Source organism: Gorilla gorilla, chromosome 14 (assembly GCF_029281585.2).
Source record: "Gorilla gorilla gorilla isolate KB3781 chromosome 14, NHGRI_mGorGor1-v2.1_pri, whole genome shotgun sequence".
In the NCBI taxonomy this organism is placed as follows: Eukaryota; Metazoa; Chordata; class Mammalia; order Primates; family Hominidae; genus Gorilla; species Gorilla gorilla.
The window spans coordinates 51,851,522-51,871,202 of record NC_073238.2 but is presented as its reverse complement, the minus strand read 5'-3'; the positions used below and the strand labels follow the sequence as shown (position 1 = coordinate 51,871,202).

The following is a 19,681-nucleotide window of genomic DNA, read 5'->3' as shown; positions in this document are numbered from 1 at the left end:
ATCCTCCCACCTCGGTCTTCTGAGTAGCTAGGACTATAGGTGCACAACATCACCCTAGTTAATTTTTTAATTTAAATTTTCTTGAGACAGGGTCTTGCTACATTTCCCAGGCTGGTCTCAAACTTTCAGCCTCCAGTGAACCTCCTACTTTGGCCTCCCAATGTGCTGGGATTACAGGCATGAGCCACTGCACCCAGCCCTAACATACATTTTGCTGCAGGAAAATTTATAGAAATATTGCTTATCAAAATTACAGTTCAACTAATGATACGTTCAGTATTTGTCCAGATAACACGTACAGCTACAACTAAAAGACTTCACAGGAAGTCAGGCATTACCTAGAACTGAATCTGGCACATGTCAGCAGCTCCCTGCAGCTACAAAATTCCAAACATTTCTAAGTATGCATTAAATGTGCTGCACTTTAAATTTTGTATATACAAATATATGTGTGTATATATATATCACGTTTGTTCAAAAAGCTATGAATATGTCAATGATTTGACTTACAGTGATGAATAGGGTCTTACAGTCAAGAAAATAGAGTAAATATTTGTGAAGATCACTAAAAGCACTAAAGTGAGGAAACCTTACAGATAGTGTTGACCAAAAGAGGGTCTATGGAAATAGTTCAAATCTGAATAGAAATTATAAAAAATGTAGAAGTGGGATTCCACGGAACTTTTGTAATTTATTGACAAAATTACCTGACTGATCCATAGGGCAGCTTGACTTTTAATAAAAAACCCGGCTAGACAAGAAGTGTCTTGTGAGTTTGTGTGAGCCATTGAAAACAGAGGAAAGACACCAGGCAACCTCTCAGAAGGGCCGATCCGGAAACTTAATTATGTAGTTACATCTATATGGGAAATTTCAAGCAAGGAAAATGACACCCCATACCTTTCTTTCCTTTCCTAGGCTGTCTGCATTGAAAATTCATGCATGGAGAAAGGGAGTAAGCAAGGGAGAAACGGTGCGATTCACATATTCCGCGAGATCATCAAGCCAGCAGAGAAATCCCTCCATGAAAAGTTAAAACAAGATAAGCGCTTTAGGTAAGCCTATTAGTGGCACCTCCACAAAGAATGAGAGCTATTGGCATATTTTTGTTTCATAGGCAGTATCCCAAAAGGCATTCAGTCTCCTACGTGGTTGAAAATGGAATTTAGAATAAAATGTTCATACAAGTGTTTTCAAAATTGATATATGTTTTCGCTGCTACTTTCTGGTACACCGTTATGTGATTTCATGTGTGAAAACAAATCTAACAGACTAAACTACTTCTTGACATTTTTCTTATAGTTTTTAGAAATTGATGGTATATATAGCAAAGACTATCTTGTAGAGTATTACATGATAAAAATGCTTCTTTTTTGTTATGTGTGACCTTGTCAAGTTTTATAGGATGAAATCAGATGAAAAAAATTAAAAACTGTATTGTATATTTCAATCATTTTTCATGATAAAACTTTTAACAGGTAAATTGTATTCGAAACATATGAAAATGTATGAGCAGTTCTCTCATGCTTTCCACAATACATGGATTCTATTATATCACATGCACTGTAGGTGAACATACCTAAATCTAAATCTGACAAAATACATATACATTCTTCCCACTTAGCACCTTCCTCAGCCTACTCGAAGCTGCAGACTTGAAAGAGCTCCTGACACAACCTGGAGACTGGACGTTATTTGTGCCAACCAATGATGCTTTTAAGGGAATGACGAGTGAAGAAAAAGAAATTCTGATACGTAAGTGGAAGTGAATTCCAGATATTTTCCCTTTCATTTCAGGATCTCACTTCTTTCTCAAGCTTTCCTGTCCAGATGTCTGCCTTAAAAATGCCCCCTCTCTGGTATTCATGGTTAGCTTTAGTTTCCTTTTATTTCGTCCACTTGGGATGTGTGGAGGGTCACTCAGTAATGTTCTTAAACTGTTTACTGTCATGTTGTTGGGCTAGATGTTCACTTATGTGGTTTCTATTAAAGACCATGCCATCAGGGGACAAAGAAGAAAACAGTTATAATTTAGAAAATAAATAGATTTTTTTCTCTCAGTAAGTTGGGTTCTATTTTGATTAGGCTAATTGAAATAACTGTATGTTTTGAAATAGCATCGATATCTACTTGAGAGAATAATGATATTATGAGAAAGTACAATATGGAAAAAGATAAAGACTAATAAGTGTTTTGTTTCTTAGTCCTTATCAAAAAGTCATATTATTCAATAAAAATAAACATATATTTTCCCCTAGGGGACAAAAATGCTCTTCAAAACATCATTCTTTATCACCTGACACCAGGAGTTTTCATTGGAAAAGGATTTGAACCTGGTGTTACTAACATTTTAAAGACCACACAAGGAAGCAAAATCTTTCTGAAAGAAGTAAGTTGTCTAGAATGAATTTATGATAGTGTTCATCCATCATTAAGTTATCTAAATATTCATCCTTAATGAAATTTCCTCATTGAAATTGCCTCCTATTTTGATAGGTAAATGATACACTTCTGGTGAATGAATTGAAATCAAAAGAATCTGACATCATGACAACAAATGGTGTAATTCATGTTGTAGATAAACTCCTCTATCCAGCAGGTTTGTAATTATTGAACTCATTGATGGGCTAAGTCTTTTTTTAATATGAACCTCGATTTTTATTTTATGCTTTCTTACCAATATTCATTTAATATTTCTCTTCATAGACACACCTGTTGGAAATGATCAACTGCTGGAAATACTTAATAAATTAATCAAATACATCCAAATTAAGGTACTAAAAGTTACTTGATTGATTTCTTTTTTTTTTTTTTTTTTTTTTTTTTTGAGATGGAGTCTCGCTTTGTCACCCAGGCTGTAGTGCAGTGGCATGATCTCAGCTCACTGCAAGCTCCGCCTCCCATGTTCACTCCATTCTCCTGCCTCAGCCTCCCGAGTAGCTGGGACTACAGACGCCCACCACCACGCCCAGCTAATTTTTTTTGTATTTTTAGGAGAGACGGGGTTTCACTGTGTTCGCCAGGATGGTCTCGATCTCCTGACCTCGTGATCCACCCGCCTCGGCCTCCTAAAGTGCCAGGATTACAGGCGTGAGCCACCGCGCCTAGCCTAAAAGTTACTTGATTTATTTCTAATATGTAGAACACATATTACAGGTTTAACATAACAGGCTAGAAATGTACTCATTAATAAGTAAGTATGTACTGGGCTTGGATTACTCTTTGTTGTTTATGTACCACTGACCCACCTGTAAAGAAATGGCATCATTTCTTCATGGTTTTGTTCAACAAATATCTATTAAAAGCTACTCAGGACCAAGTATTGTGTAAAGTGTTATGACAAATATGTATTTAAATTGGACATGTCTTTATTCAAAAAGTTTACAGTCCAATTTAGAAAAATAAAATGGTGCATAAATGACTAAAATCTTTGTATCATTCAATACTTTCACTGCAGAATATAAAGGAAAGAACATTCACTTATAAAAAATTGTCACTCATCACAGATTAAAGGGAACGGAATATTTTTCTTCTTTTTCAATGTAGGGTAAAAGTAGCAGGAAACAAAATTGTGTTTAATAAATATATTTAACTTTGGATTAATTATTATATAATTTTTAAATCTCTGAGTAATGAATCCAATGATTTTTATGCCCTCTGACCTGATAGCATTGAATTGGAAGATGATTTATATGAGGACTTCTCTTCTATTAAGTGTAATAATAGCTTCACTATTTTTACTTTAATAAGAATTAAAGTGGTGCCATGGTTTTGTTAACACAACTATCACCTTTCATGTTACTAAATATAAACATTTATTTTCAGTTTGTTCGTGGTAGCACCTTCAAAGAAATCCCCGTGACTGTCTATAGTAAGTATATAATAAATATTGGCCACCTGGGTGGCAAGGTATGAAAAAAGAAAACAATACATTTCTTTGTATTTACAGAGATTATTGATAATCTGGTATTTAGAATTCCAAACTATGGCCAATCTCATTTCACTTGAAAAAAGGATTGAGGTCTCAGATAACCTTCAACTCCAATGAACTTCTTCCCCACTCGTTGGAAAAACAGAAATGATATGACATGAGAAAGACAGCAAAATATAATATTAGCGTGGCAAAGAGCCAGGAAAAAAAAAGATACATAAACGGAAGAGATGGCGAAAAGACCCTCTAGAAATATCTAAAAATTCAGATGTGTGGACATAGAAACGACCTTAGCCAAGACTTGTTGTTCACGCCACCCTCAAGCCCTGAGCTATCTAAGGGCAGGCTGAGAAGCACGTGTTGAAGAATACCAATGTTTACAAGGTGGCAGTTCAAAAACTCTCCCATCCAAAATTGGACAAAGGAACAAAAAAATCTGCCACGTGACAAATTTAAAGTTTCCAAATTCCAGGGTTCTTTGATCTCCGACACAACCAGATTATCAAAATTAAACCTCTACTACTTAACAATGATAAAGGGTACTTCATTCTCATAAGTGTAGCTAGTAGTATATCTTTTCCATCATGGCTTTTTCTCTGTTTATCTTTTCTCTCTTTCTTTATTTCACTGTGGCTTTCAAGCAGAAATTCTTTTCATTTTGTTTTGGCTCTGTAATTAAACACTCAACGTGTATCAGTAGCTAAAACATTACTTCAATACCCACATTTATTCTGGCTAGAAAATCATTCCATTTTATACCATGAGCATCCAGTTATTTAATTAAGAAAATTTCCCTTAAGATTTATACTAGATATGGAAAAGGAGTAAAGCCAATGTAAGGAGCAAAACAAAATGTCTGCTGCTGTTGTTGATTTCAGTTATGTAATAATAACATGCAATTCCAGGATCAGGCCAGCTCAGCACTGTATTAAAGATTTAATTGGAATAGTTATGATTCATCATGGGAATACAATCTTGTAAAAATATGTTTTCTGAAAATTAAGCAATCCTTATGGGCTCTATTCATCAGACATGTTATGTCATCTTTCTTCATCAAACGTATAAATATATACATATGCATATATATATATACACATTTCCACTACATTTCTTTAGCTTCCCTTCTTTATCCATCTTAGTTTCACTGCTTTCTATATATGTGAATGCAATATCTTGATTGCAATGAGAAAAAATATAATTATTTTCTCCTACTAAATTACATCCTCACTCACAGAGCATAAGCTACATTTTATTAAGACACACATGTTCAATGGTCCTTCCCTACCTACCCAGAGGCCTTGAAACAGCTCTAACATTTACATTCCAATGTAAGATGTTTCTTTTACTCCTCCTTAGACGGTATGCTGTTATTAAGAAGTATTTTAAAATAGAAGTAAAGATAAATCAAACCAAATTTTCTATTTTTATATTTCGTTGTTGACTTGTTTCTAAAATTCCTATAATTTTTTGCTGCATATTATCCTCATCCCCAAAATAATATCCATTTTAAAGTGTATAGCTGATGGGAAGGATGCTGTTTTTGGTATAAGTTGTCAAATATGGAACATTTGACCTGGAGAGGGCTAAAATCAATATTTAATCCTCAGAGCTTCACCTGTCAAAACTATTTAAGTCTGCAGAAAATCAAGATTGAAATGAAAACTACCAACCAGCTGAACATCTAAAACGTCAAATTCCTTAACATGATGTAAAAAATGTAAGCTAAAAGGAATTAGTCCATTTTGATAGTAGCAATAGAGAGCCCTGTGTATTCGTATTCGACCTTCATGGAAAGGTTCTTCTGTGGCAAGACCACCTGTGGAACTAGTACCTAAACACACAGATTTGTTTTATTTTAGAGCTTCACAATTTGAGATCTCAAAATACAAAACCTAATAAGGCTGAAACACAGGGTCTATGAAGGCTAAGAACCCACATTAATTCAAAAAGTTGACACAGCTAAACATCTTACAAGCATGAGGTGAGAACTGCAGAAACCGAAGCTGTGCTAACATCTCACCTCTGCTGCTTTGATGTGATCTGGATGCACAGTTAGCTTCAGTGTGGCCCGTTATCTAATAGAACCATCTTTCAAGGCTTTTCATTAGAAATGACAAAAAGCCAGTTGCTCTGGCTGTGTGGCTTCAGAGGCACATTTCCAGTTAATCAGTACAACCGAAGTCAACCAAATAGTTGACTGGTATTTAATTTATTTTAATTTACTTTTATTAAAGATCCAGGGGAGTACACACATAGGTTTGATAGATGGATATATTGAGTAATGCTGGGGTTTGGGCTTCTAGTGAACCCATCACCCAAACAGCAAACATAGTGCCTAGTTCAAAGACTATTATCTTACTTAGGTAGACGACACACATTTAAAATATATACCTTTAAATTTATATATTAAAAAAAGGATAGTAATAACAAAGCTGAAAATTAAAGACATTTTAGCCTATAACTTAAATACTGATCATATCATGTTTGTTGAATAGAGCTCATGTCTGGCTGGCTGAAATTTATTCTTACTTTTAAGTATTCTGAACTATGTTTCATTTTTTCCTTTCTATGTCACTGTTATCAGATGCATGAAAAACATTTTAAAAGCCTTTTTCTTTCATTTTTTCTTTTAATTGAGAAAGAATCCAGCAATGCAATTTAAGATATTATGAATTGCATGACATTAATCATATTTGTCTTCTGTTACAATGCAGCCAGTATTTTCAAGAAGTACAAAAGAAGGTAAAGCGCTTTAGTGGTACAATTAAAAATTACAGATTTCTAGATGTAATTCCTCACTTTGTGAGTATATATTTCACTAGATCAAATTCAAGTCACTAGACTTCAGAGTTCAACACCTGGACATGAGAAGATATTATATTACATACCATAAATATTTCCTGTATCTGACTGCCTGAACGTATTACCACATCCTGTACCTTAGTATCCTACAGAGACAAAAAAGAAAAGGAAAAAAAAAAAAAAAAAAAAAACCTTTGTTCAGGTTTTTATGTAAATATCTTTCATGTTCCACTTTCTATACTTTCAGCAACTAAAATTATAACCAAAGTTGTGGAACCAAAAATTAAAGTGATTGAAGGCAGTCTTCAGCCTATTATCAAAACTGAAGGTAAAAATCAATGTTATACATGGTTCCTTTTATTGTAAAAACATCTGTAAAAATACTGATCTCTATGAACGTATCTACATTCTTTTAAAAACTAACACGTTAAATGTTATATAACCAATATTATACCAATGGCATGCTCATGTAATTGCAGAATGTGGAGTGCAAATTATTTAGCAAAGTAGATGATGCATTCCTAATACTTTCAGTACATTTGCTTGTACTTGATTTAACTTGAATCTAATTGGCGTTGCATTAACTTAGTATACAGATACTCACTAAACAAAGACATGAGTTTTTTTTACTTTAGTCAGACTCCTACAGGCTGTATACTCTTTATGTTGCTTTGTTTGCAATCTCCCACATGTTCTTTTTTATAGCAATGCAAGAAGCTCTTCCAAAAAAAAAAGTATAGGCATTTTTCATTGTGTAACATAAGATAGCATAGAAGCTATGTTTACTGAAAGCTTTTAAAATTACAACCACGCATGAGATATTTCTTAATTAGACCATCAGAATTATAAAACAAAATGAGTAGTTTATGCAGTGAATTGATTTTTAAAATACTTAATTCCAGTCCTGAACATATTCTTACATACAGACGTATATATTATATATGAGATATATATAATACAGACACACACACACACACACATTCTCTCCTGATGTTTCAGACTAGAGCATTAAATAAGCAGTTACTTTTCTCTCTACTCCTACTATGTATGTTAGCCAAGTTCAACATCTTTGATGCTACTTTCATTTCATGTATTTTAATTATGTCCAAGGATCACAATTTAAATTTTTAAAAATTTCCATGTATAAGCATCTTAATGTAGCAACTTACCCGGAGAAAAGAACTAGTTATCTCCTTTGTGCTATAAGAAAGCTAGAAACAGTCTTCCAAAAAGAGAACAGGTTATATCTTTGATGGAATCTTTGGGAAACTGTAATTGTAATTATGTTTGGTTTTGCTATTTCTTTTGGTGGTTTGAGAAGGTAACTTCTTGAATACTTTTATCTATATTTTTTAAAGTAAGCCATTAATTTAAATTTATACACTGAAAATACATAGGTAAAAACTTATTTCCTAGCTAATTAGTTATCTATATTAGTATTTATTCTTGAGACTTAAAATTGAGTTATTCTTTGAAATCTATCCTTGTTTTCTTCTTGAAAAAAATACTATAATTATAATTACTTAATCGACTTTCTATAGTGATGAAGACAATTCCGTATTTTAAGAAGAAATCGAATCAGAAAGTTTTGTTGAAAAAATGTTCCTTGATCATTGTAATAAAACATGACACAATGATCTTTGATAATACAATTGATTTTAAAATCAAATCTTGTCCTGTTTTTAAAAATCAGATTCGCTAAAATTTTGCACTATAATTGTGCACAGCTTCTTTACCTGAAATTATTTACATGTGCCAATGTTCTTATTTTCAAAGATTCTTCTCCTTTGAAGCTTCTTTATTCAACTTATTTATCTCCTCAATCTTTGTCAGTAGGATTCTATCCTACTAATCTTTACTCAGTTAAGATCATACTGGAGGGTCATCTCTACATGGCTTCTTCTTATAAAGGGAACATGGATGAAAAATGGAGTTGTGTCACCTACTCATTAATAACTTGAGTTCAGAAATTACACTCCTGTGTAGCATAATGAAGGAAACAAATATTTATCTTAGTAGTAATTTACAATGGTCCAGCTTCCAAGATTGCTACTGGCATTTCCTTCTTACTGTTTGAACAATTACAGATTTATTGATGACTTTTAAATTCTTACTAAATAAATTAAACTCCAGGACACAATTTTAAGGTGTATCTTATAAAAGATACATAACAGAATTTTTGAATTAAGAATAAATCAGCTAAAGTTCAATTCAACAAATAGTTATTGAGCAGCTATTGTGCTGGGTACTTTCTGAGGTGTTGGGAGTAAATAGGAAAACAATTTTGAGAAAATCTCTTCTTTCATAGAGCTTAACTATAAAGGATGTTTCCAAAATTTCAGTTTGGCTTTTCTAAAGAAATATTGATTTAGATATTTTATTAACGGATTTTTGGTTCTTAAATTCCTTAGGCGTCCTTTCTTCTGAAGTTACTGCACCTTAAAAACCTGGCTTTATGTTTTGTGCTCAATATCCCTTGGCCTTATATATCAAATATTATGGCATGAAATACTTATGGTTTCAAAAAACTTTACTTTTATTTTCATTATTTTGGATTGTTCTAGGCTGGTTTAGTTTTGGTAATCATGTACATCGACAATTTCTGAACAAGCAAAAAAAAATGCTCTCAAAGATAAGCAAGCAACAGTTGCATTCCACTATTGAAGGCCTATTACAGTATGAGTTAAATGTACTGAACTTATTTTTCTTACTCTTCTGTGAAACAGTCTTAATTAACTAATGTAGTAAGCAGCTTTCTAACCTTCAAAATGATTTTCTGTGGTAGCAAAATCATTTTGCAAGTCAAATGCAACACTAGTTTATCTTTTGCATTTGAAGGACTGTTTAACTATTAATTGGTTAATTTTGTATCATTCCCATACAGAAGGTAAGTACTCAAATTATTTTCCTCATAAAACCTGACATTCAGCATCTTAAAGGTAGGTATACATTTGGTACTTTCTTATGTTCACTCCTATACCCACTAGATCAAAAATATAAGGTACTGAGTGATTTTAAAACTTAAATGAAAAATTTTAATAAGGAAAAAGTAATAGACATATCAGTATGATAAAGTGGGATCTACACCAGTTATCAGAGAAACACAAATGTGTACATACTGCATGATCTGCAAAGTGTAGCCACATATAATATTTTGCGTAATCATACTTTATAACTACGAATAAACAGATGGATTTATCCATCTGTTTAAAAGCTAAAGCAGATGAAAGTAATTTTAGTAGCACACAAACAGACTAAATCATTTGTTATCGTAACTCTTGTCTAATTTGAAGACAATGGGAAATATTTAAAAGTGATTTCATAGAGCCTGAAACCACTTTGACATTTGAGTTGAGTCACACCGAATGTTGAAATAAATGTCCTATTCCGGTAAATTTAAAGGACTGTTTTAACATGATAATTTGTCTCCTAAAATAATGTCCCAGGACCCACACTAACAAAAGTCAAAATTGAAGGTGAACCTGAATTCAGACTGATTAAAGAAGGTGAAACAATAACTGAAGTGATCCATGGAGGTGCGTTCCTTATGTTACCTGGGGCCGACTACCTTCGCTGCGATTATTTTGAAATAGTGTTGGTTTAGAAATATTGAACATCTGATAGTTTCTCTTTGTTCTTATTTTATAAAAATTGTGGGAATTATTTCCTCAGCTATGAGTTCTTATTAGCTGGTCAGAAATAAAACATAGTTAGCTTTTAATGGATCTAGTTGGAATTAATTTATCTATTAAGTCACCGGGCCCAACAAAATGTCATGATTTTTGCATATACAAGTGAGGATTGTGGAATAAAATTGTAACACTAATGTCAGTATAAAAGGAAATATTAGAAACAGTAGGAAAAAATGACCCTTGTATAAGTCTCTGTTTAATAAGCCACTCCACTACTAGGATTTATGATAGGACTCCCATTCCAATGATATAGAACTCCCTGGATTCTCACTAAGTATTTATTCCACATCCAGAAAACAAGTATGACATGGAGAGTTAGGATGTCAAATGGCCCTCTCTCTCAACCGAGATTCAGGACATAGCTATTACCTTTTAGATCCCTATTGATATGATTTTTTGGGGATATGTTCTAAAAATGTTTATGATTGAATCTTAAATGGTAATATTTGTAGAAATATAGTTAATCATTACAATGTCTAGCTTATGGATGTATAGTCACAATATGAGGGTAAATCAAATGCATTTGTATTCCCCTGCTTTTAGAGCCAATTATTAAAAAATACACCAAAATCATTGATGGAGTGCCTGTGGAAATAACTGAAAAAGAGACACGAGAAGAACGAATCATTACAGGTAGCCATTAATTCCATACATGGATCTATGCCTAGATTATAAAGATCAAATTATAGTTAATCCCCAAATATAAGAATCATTAAAGAAACAAGTCATTTTCATAGTGATTACTAAAGTTACTTCATATTTTGGCAGATATAATATTATTCTAAATATGTAATCTATGTTTTACTCTGAATTGAAAATTTGTAGACAAATCTAAAAGCATTTGTTTTTATTACATGTATGCATACATACATGTAATATGATATACCATTGATATGATATTCCATTTTCACTTTACTGTCTGTTAATGAGTTAGAGGACCCTAGAAGAAAAGCCATTTCCTCATTTGAGCTTCCATTAATCTTAAGGTCTGTACATCTACATGCCAAAATAGAAGCAAGTTTATACAAAGCAATTCATCAATATTTTCAGTAAACCTCGTATCAGACTTCCAAACTAGCGTTCAGTTGGTCCAAATTAGCCTAAAATTCACCTAAAATTCTTAATTCAGCTATTCTTTAAGTATTTGTTTAAACAATTAGTGAGCAAGTATGGCTTGTGCCACCCATTTATGGAAATAAAGTTTTATCGGAACACAGTCTTTCCCATCCATTTATATAATACCTAAGGCTGCTTTCACACTGAAGTATCACAGTTGAACAATGGCAACACAGACTACATGGCCCACAAGTGTAAAATACTTACTCTCTGTCACTTCGCAGAAGAAGTTTGCCTACTTCTGTTTTAGACCTTTTTCATTGTCCTTCTCATAGGTCCTGAAATAAAATACACTAGGATTTCTACTGGAGGTGGAGAAACAGAAGAAACTCTGAAGAAATTGTTCCAAGAAGGTCAGCATTTCTAGGAAAATAAGAATGTGACTTTACCTAAGCTATCCATATACAAGTCTAAAATAATCTGTGAGGCATTCTACATGTTTTCTACTCTATCTCAATCTATTGTTCATTTCCACACCAACAAGAAAAAAGCACAAGAATAAGGAATTAAGCATAAATGGCAGTCATATTTTTTTATACAGTATTTTGTTCAACAACTTTATAAGAATATTAGTATGTCAGAAAACAGCACTAAAAGTTGTGAAAAAATCGAGTGTTGGACTGGAATTCATTATTGGGCAGATGCCATTATTTATGACATAAAGTCTGCTGTCTTTATTTTGTTATATAAACCAATTTCTGCTATAAACATGTATCCTCTCAGAGGTCACCAAGGTCACCAAATTCATTGAAGGTGGTGATGGTCATTTATTTGAAGATGAAGAAATTAAAAGACTGCTTCAGGGAGGTTAGTAAAAGGACAACAACTAACCCCCTTAACGGGTTCTAGTGACTGAGTTCAACTTTTTAAAGACTGAGCAAGCAGATTTTTTCTTTTAATTAGGTTAAAAAAAAAAAGACAACATCCGCTGTTGTCTTAATAGATGGATTGGCTCAATGGTAGTTAATAGTTATGAAGAAATGATTACTAGTTTAAACAGTCTTTAAAAAGTTCTATGGTATAAAGTCTGGGGAGCAATGAATATTTTTTTTGCTTTGATTCAAATAATTTTAAGGACCTTTTAAGTATGTGAAAGGGAAATAATTGTTAAATTGCTAGCTGTTAAACAAGCCCAAATTTGATATACTTTTTATATTTAAAAAATTATATTCATTGCCCCCATAAAAGCAATCAAGGCATGTCTTTAAATTCTATGCATAGATATAGCCAAAAATAGTGCATTTAGTAACATTCTTTTCCAAAACTATATTCTTGGGAATGAATATCTGTTTTTTCTAACAGTTTCAGTGATAATCTATACCTGTAGATATAAGTTATTTTGCATATAAAATTAATCTTAATCTTTTATGGAATGTTCTCTGTCTGTGGCATTAAATGAACCTTAAGAACAACAAAAAAAAAAGAATTCAAAATCTTACACAAACCCTACATAGTAATTATTCAAAGATGTTGTTTATATAGATACATAATTTGTACCATTGGCATTTGAATAAATAAATTTCTACTTCATTTTTTAACAAGGAAAGAATTAAGCTGAAAAATTATTTTTTGTGAAACATGTATTTAAATTCTTTAGAAAAACCAAATAGGCACTTTGAAATATACTATTAATTGAGAAACATAACTGAAGTTTGACGTTTATCCAAAACACAGTCCAGACAGCTTTTCAGCTTATACTTTTTAAAACTGTATCACCATGTCCAAGAAAATGTAAATTATCTTGGGACTTTCTATATTTTTAGCAATTATTATTTCTATATTCTGTAGTTTAATAAACATAAAATCTCTTAAATAGTATTTAGAAACTTGTCAGTGATAGTTTAAAAATTTTTAATTCGACCAATGATTGAATTTTCCCTCAATAGAAATATATATGTCTGAAAAACACAAGTTTCCTCCCAGAATTCTAAGAGTACATAGCACAACAGAGCCATAACGGAACCAAAGATTCCTGTAGGATCTAACAAAGAATTCACTGTCTACCCCTAAATGCTCAACTGTCTGCTAGGAAAAAAATCTAAGGATTTGAGGGAAGAGACAAACACATTATGAAGATTAAATTGAATTCTTTTTTTTTTCTTTCAGTCCTTGCCATAGTAAGCAGCTTTGTAGAATGGCAGTGCTTTTTAGGGAATCAATAAATTAGTAGCTGCATCAGTTTATATTGCTTTAATTCATTTAGGCTTAAATTTCAGGTAAGTATATTTTCTTCCCCTTTGATAAGCCCCTGTTATTGAGGCCACTATGAAAAATCCAGTTAAATACTAAAGAATGGCTTCAGCCAAGAAAATATATAACTGCTACAAGTTAAGTATATGACATTCAATTTTTAGTTAATGAACTCCTTTCTTAGCTCTTGTCTCTGATCATCCCGGAAGTTTATTCCTTTACTTCCCAGTGTATGATCTCTCTACATATCTGTAAGGCATCGGTTTTCACAATGCCACGTCAACTATTATAGCATTGTGAAAAAACAACAAAAAAAAAAGGTTTTATAAAATCATTTCTCCAAGGTTTTGCTTTTTGTAGGAAAGACACTGTATGCGGTAGCATTACTAGTACCAGCATTAATTGGACATGCTTGTTTTCTTTTTTCCAGCTATCTAAAACCATCAGGTCATTACTGAGTCACAAGTGTCCCCTTGTCTAGATCCTAAAAGGTATTGATAAAAGAAGCTAGTAAAGATTACACTATGTAAGACTTTTTTTTTCCAAGGTCTGGCCAATTAATACATATCTGAACCATGCTCTTCAACTCAATAAGTTCTACCTAAAACTGAATTTTCTATCTAAACAGTTCATATTGTATACATTGTGGTACATGTAGTACATTTTTTGTACTTTTGGTAATTTGAGTATATTTCTCAATCATTTAAGTCATGACTATTAACATGGCTAACTGGTACTTTGAGTACTGATGTTGTGATTTGTCACTGATACACTTCCGAGACCTTAACTGAAAAAATTTCTCATTAAATGCATAAAATTTTTGTGCTTACCTTACAATTATGCATTCTGAAACAACTCAAGCAATTAAAGGAGAATAACAGACTGTGTCGAAAGGAACAACAACAAAAAGTCATTTTTGAAGGTTTTCGCAAATCTGCCAATATAAGAGGTTAAGATTTGTAACCTCTATAGAGAATAGTAGATCGAGTTGTAGGTCTGCATTCAGTCTGAGCCCCAACTCAATCCCAAATTAGTTGACTCTTTTCTTGCTTGTTTCCTTCATCTGAAAGTGAGGAATAGTAGTGATACCTACAGTCTAAATGAGTTAATATATGACAAGCTCTTAGAACAATGTTCAGCACAAAGTAAGCTGTCATCAAATGTTACTGTCAATCATCAATTGACATTAACATGGTCAATTAAGTAATGTTTCTCACCCAACTTTAAATTTCCATAGTCATAACCATGGAAACATACAAAAAACAAACATGCAAATAAAATGTCAAAATAATTGAGCTGAGTACTTTGCATGCTTTAGGAAATAAGATGTAGGGTGGTTCTTTGTGCCAATATATTCAAGTAATTGGTTTATCTTCCCATGTTTTGCTGCTCTAAACATGATCTAATATAACTCTCATTCATGTTGACATAGCAGAGAGCTGCTAGGAGTAAACCTGTTTTCTACACATTAATCAAGCTGTTTTTCAAAGTATTTGTTTGACACATTGAACGTTTTATATTCTGGAATATTATCACAGCAAAACCTCATTAATTGGATGCTATCAAAATTATGAAAGGAAATCTGAGTGAGCACACTTGTTTTGAAAAGAAATTGGTAAATACTTCTATGATGCAGTTTTAAGTTATACAATTAACTGCTATTTGGAATTTAATAAGTCCACTATAAGCAATGTGCCTGCACACCAATTAAAGGTTGGATCTGTCTCTTCTTGACAATTTTTTAGAAGCCATTATTTCGTTACCAAATAAACCTGAAGTTAAGAAATATTTATATTTACATCTATTTGTATCTATTGGAGAATATTTCATAATTCAGACTTGGTTGTTTTACACAGACTTCTCCCCATTATCCAACATAGTGAGATTTTTCTATAGTTCTATATTTTACTCTAGTATTAATGTGGTTTTATAAATGATTATATGCCTTATATTAGGGGGGGAAAGAAATGTGAAAATGTGCTAAGTAGACAGAAACAGAATATATAAGTTTTTTTGAATGTTATTTCTTTTTTAAAAAATTTGCTTGGTGTCATATAGCCAAAACTATTCATGGTGACAGTTTCATTGCTTACTTTTTATATGATTTCAGCGAATTGAAAACATGTATATAGTAGAAAAAATTGGACTTCATGCTGAGTATAGATGATACATATAAAAGAAGTCGAAATTTGGAGAAAAAATTTAAAAAGATAAGTAGAAAAATGAAGTAACTGTAGAAACCATATTTACTGTTTGATCTCAAATGCCCAGAAACTGAGTGAAAATGTGAATTTAGGCCTACCAGCTAGTCTTGTCAATAAACTAAAAGAAAAACAGGAAAATTGAGAAATATGTTACAACTATAACAACACAAAACAGCATAGTTTTGAAACACTTGCAGTTCTTAAATATAAAAGCTTTTATTAGTTAATTTTTTAAAAGGATCTCATAGGATTGACACTGAATCAGGTTGGGAGGTGGAATAAGGGTGATGGCATATTCTTTCCGAATTACTTATTATAACATTTCTAGAATCATTAGGTCAATGCTACTTTGTTGTCCTCATGTACAATAAAGGAATCACAAATTGATCTTAGTGATAATTTTACAGAGGCATACATTGCACATAGGTATGACTGCAAAAATGGGTGGCTAACTCTGGGAAGATACTTGTGTTAAACTTTATACAACATTTAATAACCCTTCATCATAAGGCAATGTTTTTTACAAAAAGGTTGAAAAAATCATGTAAGTCATGTACTCTGCAAAAATGGCACATTAGGTGGGGCTCCAAAATCCATAATGAAACAATGTGCTTTGCAACTAAGAAACATTCATTATCATATATGGAAAACACTGTCCGTCTACTTGTCCTTTACAAAAAAATGTAAAACTCTGAGGATCATAAAATTTAACTACTAAAAATAATCTTCGTGTTTAAGTGATACTTATTTAAGACTTTACACTGTTCTGTTTAACCATGGTCTCCTGTCTGATTTTAGCCATAATTGCAAAGTATTTCTAACTACAACAATTTAATTTTAGACACACCCGTGAGGAAGTTGCAAGCCAACAAAAAAGTTCAAGGTAAGTGTATTGGCTATAGTAATGTGTGTATATGGCCTCTTTTTTTTACATGAAGAGAAATCAAACAATAGGAAAGATTTTAAAGTATTTTATTGAAACTTGTTATCGATCAGAGAGAAAAGCTAGCCAGTTTTGATGAAAACAATTTTGATAACAATTAGAAAATAAATTTCTCATGTTCTATACTATCAGAATCTAATAACAAATATTAAGGGAAAGGTCAACATACTCATGTAAACTCCTAGGCATATTGAACCCTTGAGATAGACTCAAGTGTATATTCTCCATACATATATATATGTAATGTTTTGTATATACAAGTTAAGTATACATATAATTTTGTGTATATAAGAGTTAAGTCAAAAAGAAATTGTTGAATATCAGAGATAAACAAATGTAGATTGCAGGTGGACCTGAATCCTTAAAAATGTTATTATGTGAGACAATGCTACAGTTTGAGACATAAGTAAATAAGAAATGTATATATGCAAAAAACCATTAATATAGCTATTTACAAAAATGTTCATTTAAATATGTACATTATATATGTATATATCACATGTGCATTACAATTTATTTCATAATTACACTATGTGTATTTGCTAATTCCTCCACTTAAGTTATCTTACATTCCGATACATTGAGAGAGCAAGAATTTCCCTTGTGGAAGCTAGAGTAAATTGCAAGTTTGGAATTGCAAGTTTGGAATTTCTGGGTTAATTAGATACTAGTAGTGAAAAGAAGACACAAGGCTTATCAATGCGCTATAGGAACATCTTACTTTAAACCAATCCAATATACAGACCTTTGAAAGTAAAAGATCAACTGCACAGATATTTTTTAACCAAAGAATGTATCAATAAATCTATGTAAATATCCAAATTCACACAAATTTTCTAAAGAGTTAAAATTATTAAATTTCAAATTATTATTTTATATACTTTTGATCAAAATATAATATTTGCTTCACCATAAGTTGAAGATATTAAGAAAACATAATCTAAGGTTTATTACAAAAAATAATGGCCTCTGATAGATATACAGAGAATAATATATTCTTAAATTTTAAAATTTCCTAACATTTACAGTCTATACATTCTCCTTTCTTTCTAATTAGGATCTAGAAGACGATTAAGGGAAGGTCGTTCTCAGTGAAAATCCAAAAACCAGACAAAAATGTTTATACAACCCTAAGTCAATAACCTGACCTTAGAAAATTGTGAGAGCTAAGTTGACTTCAGGAACTGAAAGATCAGCACAAAGAAGCAATCATCAAATAATTCTGAACACAAATTTAATATTTTTTTTTCTGAATGAGAAACATGAGGGAAATTGTGGAGTTAGCCTCCTGTGGTAAAGGAATTGAAGAAAATATAACACCTTACACGCTTTTTCATCTTGACATTAAAAGTTCTGGCTAACTTTGGAATCCATTAGAGAAAAATCCTTGTCACCAGATTCATTACAATTCAAATCGAAGAGTTGTGAACTGCTATCCCATTGAAAGACCGAGCCTTGTACGTATGTTATGGATACATAAAATGCATGCAAGTCATTATCTCTCCATGGGAAGCTAAGTTATAAAAATAGGTGCTTGGTGTACAAAACTTTTTACATCAAAAGGCTTTGCACATTTCTATATGAGTGGGTTTACTGGTAAATTATGTTATTTTTTACAACTAATTTTGTACTCTCAGAATGTTTGTCATATGCTTCTTGCAATGCATATTTTTTAATCTCAAACGTTTCAATAAAACCATTTTTCAGATATAAAGAGAATTACTTCAAATTGAGTAATTCAGAAAAACTCAAGATTTAAGTTAAAAAGTGGTTTGGACTTGGGAACAGGACTTTATACCTCTTTTACTGTAACAAGTACTCATTAAAGGAAATTGAATGAAATTAGTGTTTCTTGAGTTTTTCTTTTTTTAACTTTTAAGCTCAGGGGTGCGCAGGCATGTGCAGGACGTGCAGGTTTGTTATATAGGTGAACATGTGTCATGGGGGTTTTTGTACAGATTAAGTTATATAAAGAATCATTAGACGGCCGGGTGCAGTGGCTCACACCTGTAATCCCAGCACTTTGGGAGGCTGAGGCAGGTGGACCATGAGGTCAGGAGATGGAGACCATCCTGGCTAACATGGTGAAACCCTGTCTCTACTAAAAATACAAAAAATTAGCTGGGCCTGGTGGCGGTCACCTGTAGTCCCAGCTACTCAGGAGGCTGAGGCAGGAGAATGGTGTGAACCTGGGAGACAGAGCTTGCAGTGAGCCGAGATTGCCCCACTGCACTCTAGCCTGGGCAACAGAGCCAGACACTGTCTCAAAAAAAAAAAAGAATCATTAGATAATGAAGCAATCATTAAACATCAGCTGAATACTGAATATAACCCCAGGACTGTGCTAAGCTGTGAGGATTCAAAGGATGAATCAGGCACATTTACTGTCCTCCAAAGGTAAGGAGACATGTAATCAATTAACCTCAATACACCATGGGCTATAATAGTATCATAAATGGCACTACACAAGCATGGATGCATCAATTCATTATTCCTGGGCTAGGCATGGGGGAGCCACAGAGATGTCCTTAACTTATTTGATGTAACAGAGTCCATTGCATGCCAAAGAAGAAGAAGAAATTTTTTTGCTGGGAATGATGAAAAGATTGACTTGATCAACTCAGACCTCAACAGGTGTCATTCTAACTTGGACTGACTGACATAAGAACCTTCTGGAAACAAAATCCATACTGATGAGAAACTGAATGGTGAGGGTGAAATAGAATTATACCATGCATTATAGGGCACTCATTGGGAGACTGTAAAACCTAGGAAGACCAAACTGAAGATAACAGGCTTAGCC

General features: G+C 32.5%; 1 protein-coding gene across 11 annotated transcripts in view; it reads left to right on the top strand.

The window, feature by feature from the left end:
* POSTN (periostin) overlaps positions 1–18,720 on the top strand; it is a 36,042-nt gene extending 17,322 nt beyond the window's left edge. Inside the window, exons 11-23 of one of the 11 annotated variants that reach the window (XM_004054400.4) lie at positions 919–1,055; positions 1,625–1,755; positions 2,259–2,389; positions 2,497–2,599; positions 2,707–2,774; positions 3,826–3,871; positions 6,981–7,061; positions 10,180–10,269; positions 10,969–11,058; positions 11,817–11,894; positions 12,265–12,348; positions 16,777–16,818; positions 17,936–18,720. In XM_004054400.4, coding sequence (XP_004054448.1) covers positions 919–1,055; positions 1,625–1,755; positions 2,259–2,389; positions 2,497–2,599; positions 2,707–2,774; positions 3,826–3,871; positions 6,981–7,061; positions 10,180–10,269; positions 10,969–11,058; positions 11,817–11,894; positions 12,265–12,348; positions 16,777–16,818; positions 17,936–17,973 — 1,119 coding nt within the window. In that variant the 3' untranslated portion in view covers positions 17,974–18,720. Of the gene's footprint in view, positions 1–918; positions 1,056–1,624; positions 1,756–2,258; positions 2,390–2,496; positions 2,600–2,706; positions 2,775–3,825; positions 3,872–6,980; positions 7,062–10,179; positions 10,270–10,968; positions 11,059–11,816; positions 11,895–12,264; positions 12,349–14,161; positions 16,660–16,776; positions 16,819–17,935 lie in introns of those variants that run through there. The other 10 variants (XM_004054398.4, XM_019039844.3, XM_004054399.4 and 7 more) reach the window with 10 other exon arrangements.
* The last annotated feature ends 961 nt before the right edge of the window (positions 18,721–19,681 follow it).